Source organism: Propithecus coquereli, unplaced genomic scaffold, assembly GCF_000956105.1.
Source record: "Propithecus coquereli isolate 6110/MARCELLA unplaced genomic scaffold, Pcoq_1.0 Scaffold300, whole genome shotgun sequence".
Classification (NCBI taxonomy): domain Eukaryota; kingdom Metazoa; phylum Chordata; class Mammalia; order Primates; family Indriidae; genus Propithecus; species Propithecus coquereli.
Genome location: NW_012148620.1, coordinates 2,453,687 through 2,460,968, shown reverse-complemented (window position 1 = coordinate 2,460,968; position 7,282 = coordinate 2,453,687). Strand labels below are relative to the sequence as shown.

Sequence of the window (7,282 nt, the reverse complement as noted above, 5' to 3'; positions counted from 1 at the left end):
TTTATATAATTTAGGTTTAATTTTGATCTAAGATGTATAGAACCTGTCAAATGATATGAACAGATTATCAGAATTTTGATAATATGAGATTATCAGAATTTTGAAGCAGGGAGAAGCAAGTGCATCTGGAACTACATTTGAGTAATTTACATGGATGATCTAAATACTGATCATAAATGGAATGGTTAGGGAATTACAGTCCATTAATAGAATTGAATATTATATACCCACTAAGTACTATATATACACACATAAAAGGCACTCAGTAAGTATGTATTCAATTAAGAAATAATTATAAAGTTTTGTAATTCTGTGGAAAGACTCTCAAATCAGTTACTACATGAAATAAAAAACAAGATATAAATTGTACATATGGAGTGAATTTAACTGTTAAAATGAATTTTAAAAGAACATGTCAAAATTACATATGAGTAATAAGATTTGGATTACTCATTTTCTTCTTTATGTGTATCTGTATTGTAGAAACACTTTGCATAATGGGTGTGTAATGATATAATAATTTTATAATAAGAGTCAAAAATAAAATGAAGGAATAGGTGGAATTCTCAAGGTGAAACTTAGCACTACAATTTCCAGGTTGCCTTTTCCTGAAAATATACAAGTTTCTTCTGAAGCTCTGCTGGGTTGTAAAACTTGAGAACGATTGTATTCTTTTACTTTCTTTGAACATGTATATATTTTAATTAAACAACTTATGTTTCTTTAAAGCAATATTAGGACTTTAAAGGCTTAGGAGTATTATTCTAGCAGTTTTCCATAGAGGAAAATAAACGGTTTGTTTATTTTGCAAATTTTGTATGAGTAAATACACAAGCAAATATGTTAGGCATAATTTCTATATTCCCAAATCTTTTGTGACTTTATTGCACTTAAGTCTAAAGAATAATTATAATAGCATATAAATTAAATGGAAAAACTTTTTAAATTTGGAATAGTGGTGGACTTTATTATGTTTTTAAAATCCTATTCAGTTGATAGCAAACTTTAATTGTGTGATTTTTATTTTTTGTTTTACTATTTTACTCGCAGATAGATTATCTTAATTTTTCCAATATAGTTTTTTTATAGATTGTTTCTGTTTTATTTTATATAAAGAGTTCATAAAGCCAGGTTTATTATTTTTTAAACATGTTTTATTCAGCTTGTTAATCTTAAATGTATGTTGAAATGTTAACTCTTGACATTTTAAATACTTCACCAGCAACTATAAATATCCGTTATAACCATTACCTACAATGAATTTACTATTTGGTATTTACTTATTGAACAGTGTATTTTATATTAGGCTTTAGACTCTTAAGATGGAAAATTGAATTCAAATAACTAGTCCTTTGTGTTAAATTTTCTTCTATTAGGAAAAAATATACAAGGTCCCTTTTCACAGTAGTGTCTCATGCTAAAGGTAATTGTATTGTCAAAGACGGCTAGTGAGGAATTACCGATTACCTCACAAGATTATAAATGGGTAAAGGACTTAGATTAAATCTTAAAATAATAATATTTCAATGAGTACATTTTCTTCATTGTAACTTATGAGAATTAAATGTGAGGCTAAATGTCTGCAAGATGCATTTATGTGTGGCATAATGACATTTTATATGTGGGTAAATGTTTTTTTTTGTTTTTTTTGTTTTTTTTTTCAAGCTAATGTGGTCCCATCAAGGGGTCTAAAACTACATAAAGTGATTAGGCTCCCGGGTCAATAAAAATGAAGTGTTGGGGGCACTTAATGTGTAAAATTTTCTTGATAGGAATGCTTTTAAAATCATTTTTAATATGTTTTTGCCCACTAATCTATTTTATTTGCATTTTGTCTTTTATCGATCTTTATCTTAGCTTCAAAATTGTCTTTTTATGAAATATTAATTTTATTATTATTCCACTTGTGAATTTTGAAGCTTTTTTCCATCACTGGTTCAGCTTAGATAATCAGAACTTCATTGTCTAGTATGGTAGCCACTACCTACATGTGGCTCTTTAAATTTGAATTTAAACTAAAGTTAAATAAAATTTAAAATTTAGTTCCTCAGTCACACTAATCATATTTCAAATGTTCATGAGCTACCTTTGGCAAACACATAATTCAAGCTTTTGAATTTCTCAGAAAAATAACAACTGTGTTCCTGCAGCTTCAATATCTATAGCATATGGATTTCTTTTATATCATGACCATATTTTCACTTTTTGTTTACCCATATACTTAATTTCGAATAATTTGCCACGCAATTGTGATTCTCAAACATCTGTTTTGTTTAAAATTAGACGTATGCAGTGAGATTTTGTTAGTGGGTCTGGGGTTGAGTCTAAAATCTTTGTTTTTAAGAAGCCAGATTAGGAATGATTGGCCTGGAGCACACTAATTCATTTCTAGGTTTTCTAAGCTTTACTTTTATATCAAATCATCAAAAAGCTACATTTCTTGATGATAAATTTGTCATCTTGCAGAAATATCTTTATTGAACTGTAATTCACACTGTTTATTTCAATAAATATTTATTAAGCACCCTCTATGTACCAGGCACTGTTCTAAGCATAGGGGGATACAATGGTGAATAAAACAGATAAAAATCTCTGCTCCCATGATCTTTACATTCTAGCAAATGTTAAGTCTTTATGACCCAGAAGAGTCAGTAGCAGGTGTTTGATTTTGCGTTGTTTGTTTAATAAAGATCCACTTAATAAATTCCACTAAGGATTTCAATGCTAGGAAAACTTTCTATTAATAGTATGATTTGTTATGATGCCTTCTGTTAAAAGAGTATTTCCTTGCTGTAGAGAAACTGTTAAATGCCCAGTTGTACCCTTAATTGCTGCCCCCACCCCAGTATCATGGTCTCTTAGTCTTTCTCTTTCATTCTTGATCTCTCTCTCTTTCCTCAGACCCCATTTCTCCCTCACTCATATCCCCCTACCTGCTCCGATTTTAGAGATGTAGTTTTATTATTAACAGTGTATTTGATTATAAGCAACCTAGAATTCATTTTCTAAGTAAATGGGTTATAAGTAACAGAGGGGAGAGTGGAAGGGATGAAGAAAGTGAGCAGTTGCTAAGATCTATGAACTTTTAGGAAAGTTAGAATTGTGTTCCGAGAGATAACGGATTCTCATTTCTTAACTGAAAATAAATTTCTATGCTTGTAGTAACTAAATTTTGGAAACCCTTACGATTTCAGTGTTTACAATGGAATTATGAAGTATTTGTATTTAAGAACTTGGTAGAAACCCTAGAGATCATCTAGTCCAGCTATATAATTTTACTAGAAATGAAATCCTGCATTTAAATAATTTACACAGAAACAGTCAGCTAGGGAGTGTCATAGGCAAGACTAGAACTCAGGTTCCCTTATTTTCAGCCTAGTCCTCCTCTTTCCACCAGGCCTTAAATTAGAAAATGCCTTTTTGTGTCTTTATGATATTGATAAATTTAAGAGACATTTGTAAATGTTTTTACTAATTTCATCCTATAATATATGGTTTCTAACGTTTCAATTAAACTTTTATTGAGTTATCACTGTGTGCCAGGCTCTGTACTCACCACTGGGCATGTAAAGATGAAGCCAGCTCATTGTATGTATGTATGTAACAAGAGGGCAGAAGCACTGTGTTCAGCTAATCATAAGCACTCAGAGTTTGATGATTGAAGAAAGAACTGTTTCTTACTCTTAAGGTTTTTCTAAAGAACTAATTTATATAAATTAAACTAATTTAGATAAATCTTGATAAGAATTTTATTGCAAAATGTGTTTGCTTTGTAACCCACATAATGTTCTTACATTGAATAACTTCAGAAGCAAACAGAAGTCTATAACTAGAATTGTGGCAAAACTTAATAAGATTTAGAATTCTTTCTACATACTTATGATGAATGTTTAACTACCAGGAATGCTAATCTTCTCTGCTTACGATGAGCTCTTTCTATCCAAATGTGATGTGTCAAAGATTTATTAATGCACACATTCATGGATGATGTAGCCCAGTGACTTTTAGTCTTTTGGGGACTCTAATGCTATATGCAAGTTTTTCGTACATTTTTAGGATGTTTATGCTTTTTCCTCCCCTGGCAAGCTCATTCATGAAGCAATTAGGTATATCTGCATCTTGGAGTGTTAGGGGAGGGGTATTTTGAAAGAGCCTTTCAGATCATTCTCATCCGTGGTGGGCTACTGCTACTGATGAGGCCTATCATTTCTTTCTGGTATGTTGAAAATCACAGGTATAATACTTATCATACATGGTCATTATTTACATATTATGGCCTTGCAAACCTAAACTTTGCAAGGCTGGTAATCCTCTCTCATATATTCGTGCCCCGTGTCCAAAATAATACTATCTGCCAGCCCCAGATAAAGTAGTCCTATTTTAATAAATATTAAAGGAGAGTAGAATATTAAAATCTGTTATATGAGATCTGAATTCCAAAATTCCTAGCATTACATCGAAAATAAGGGGTACAACCTTAGGCCGATCACTTAATCTCTTTGGGCCTCTGTTGCCTTCCTGTATAAAAGAAGGATATTGTAGTAAAATTCAAATTTATGGTCTCTAAGACCTCAGTATTACATTTTAAGTAAAATGAAGCAGTAGGCTAGAAATAAGGAGACTGAATTCTACATCAAAGTATATTTGTATTTTCACAAGTGTGTGGCTACACGAGTAACTTTCTGTATCTTCCCATCAAACATAAATGAGATGTCATTTAACTCGCACGCAGGCTTGGGAATATCATTCTGAGTCCCTGACCCGTAGTCAGGCTTGGAATCGCCACTCTCTCTGCTGCTGTCACATCCTGCACCTGTCTCCACACTCTGATGGATGTGTTTCCTCCTCAAAGTCCCCCTGAGTAGGAGGGTACATGTATTTTAATCTCTGTATTTTCAGTGACTAGCAGTGTTTGGCACAGAAAAGATAATAACAGCTTTTCAAGTGAATAAATGATTTTTTTCAGACTCTGTTTTTAAAAAGTACATATAGGTATACATGTTTTATTTTTATTATACCAACATAAGTCAGTTTCCAAAATAATATTGTAATCCAAAAATATTTTAACTAGCTCACCAAATTTTTGGTCATCCTTCCTAATTTCAAAATTCACTAAATACCTGTTATATGGCAGACACTAGAAACGTAACTCCTCATGGAGCTGACAGATTGGCAAGTAAGACAAAAAGGTACGTGTTCTCATTATTATTGTAGTTGTGATATGAGGATTTCTGTAAATATAAACAAAATGTAAGTAGACATTGAAAGTTGAATAAATAATGTTATACTATGATTCATATTTTGAATTATGATAAATATTTTTACTTGGTGATCATGGTTTCTTTGCTCAATTCTAGCTCCGTTTATAACACAAATCTCTCTACCAGTGATGACAGAGATGGAACAAGGTTATTTACTCATAGCAGGCCTTTTTCTGTGAAACTTAAGGTAGACTAAATTTCTTTTTAGCACTGTATCTCTTTAAAGGCTTCTCTACAAATACTTAAAATTATTTATGGACGATTGACGTAGATATGTCTTATTCTAAATTATTATTGCATGTATTCTGCTTTTTCTGGTAAGTGTATTTTTGCTTCTTTTAGGAGGATTTTCTATGGGAGGATGCATGGCAATGCATTTAGCATATAGAAATCATCGAGATGTGGCAGGAGTATTTGCTCTTTCTAGTTTTCTAAATAAAGCATCTGCTGTTTACCAGGTAAGTTCTAGATTTAAAAAAAAAAAAATGAAACACAAAACATACACACCTTGAAACTAAACGAAAATTGATAATTAAGCTGTAAAAACTGATGCACAATTTTTGCACAATTGACGTAAATTGAGCATTCCTGGAATTTATGGCCATATTAGTCATATTGACTAAATTCCAGCACACCATTAATGTTTAGGAAATGGCTTGTGGATATATATATATATATATATATATATATATATATGTGTGTGTGTGTGTGTGTGTGTGTGTGTGTGCTTATATATATGTATGTATGGCATATATGTATCTTTTACACATATTAAAAATCTAGATGATTATACCCAGGTTTCCTTATTATGTCATGAACATAATCAAAACAAAAAAACAACTACATAGCTTATATTTATTTTGCAGCAATATCCTAATTTATGAATATGATACATTACAGTGTTACAACTTCATTACCAGAAGTAGAAATGATAAAGAAAATATAGAAATGAGAACTGGAATGTAATTTTCCCCTTGATTGTACTTCAGCTCTGTACTCCTCCTTCCTTTCACTTGCTGTGAAGAGGTCTGTCTTCCCAAGTGACTCAGTTTCTTCAGGAAATGCTTTGGCCATTTTTGAGACAGTCCTCTATAGAATAAATCCAGGTCATATACAACCATAGCTCCAGTGATTCCAGCAACCAGCTAAGTCCCCAGGCCTGGCCAACCAGTTTGTATTTGAGATAGCACCACATCTGCCTGTTTTTTCCCTTTGACAATTGAAACTTTGATAAAATTGGAGTTTTTCTGCTCTGATTTCTAAGAGTGATCTTTTTAAATGGAATTTCTTAAACTTTTCCATTTTTATTATCTTATCCTCTAGGCTCTTCAGAAAAGTGATGGTGTACTTCCTGAATTATTTCAGTGTCATGGTACTGCAGATGAGTTAGTTCTTCATTCTTGGGGAGAAGAGACAAACTCAATGTTAAAATCTCTAGGCGTGAGTGCAAAGTTTCATAGTTTTCCAGATGTTTACCATGAGCTAAGCAAAACTGAGCTAGAAAAACTGAAGTCATGGATTCTTGCAAAACTACCAGGAGAAATGGAAACGCAAAATGAATGAATCAAGATTGATTTGTTAATATACATATAATATCATTGTGAAAAGTGATTTTTACTGCCAAATTATAATGGAAAATAATTAAATATTAAGAAATAACAATTTTCTGCATATTTATTAATTATTAAAATGCTTAGCACTGTAGAGTGTAATATCTTATTAATGGCAAACATTATTTCTCTGACACATTTCTGTAAATATTTAGAGATCTTTTAAGTATTTAAAAATTTGAATTTAAAAAAAAAATAAAGTATTTTAAACTAATGTAAGGGCAGTCAGAAAACCTGAAAGGACTTAGCATAGTGTTATTTTGTCTTTCCTACCACTTTCTTTAAATTACCTTTCCAAAGATACTTGTGTTTCTGTATTTTTTGACAGAAAAGCAGTAATGCTCCAAGTTTATAAAGTGGTTTCACATTATCTCACTTGGTCATTACAAGAGCTTTGTGAAACAAGCTGAG

General features: G+C 31.5%; 1 protein-coding gene across 1 annotated transcript; it reads left to right on the top strand.

The window, feature by feature from the left end:
- The first annotated feature begins 5,493 nt into the window (after nt 1-5,493).
- Nucleotides 5,494-6,923, top strand: LYPLAL1 (lysophospholipase-like 1). The gene is made up of 2 exons (XM_012649676.1): nt 5,494-5,719; nt 6,585-6,923. Exons 1-2 carry the CDS (start codon nt 5,615-5,617, stop codon nt 6,822-6,824), a joined length of 345 nt encoding a protein of 114 aa, XP_012505130.1. The 5' UTR covers nt 5,494-5,614; the 3' UTR covers nt 6,825-6,923.
- Nucleotides 6,924-7,282: the final 359 nt, after the last annotated feature.

Bases quoted from the DNA above. Each gene is read 5' to 3' on its own strand.
- LYPLAL1 (XM_012649676.1), top strand. From the start codon at position 5,615: ATGGGAGGATGCATGGCAATGCATTTAGCATATAGAAATCATCGAGAT. The intron at 5,720-6,584 runs GTAAGTTCTAGA...CTTATCCTCTAG, and splicing joins AAGCATCTGCTGTTTACCAG to GCTCTTCAGAAAAGTGATGG.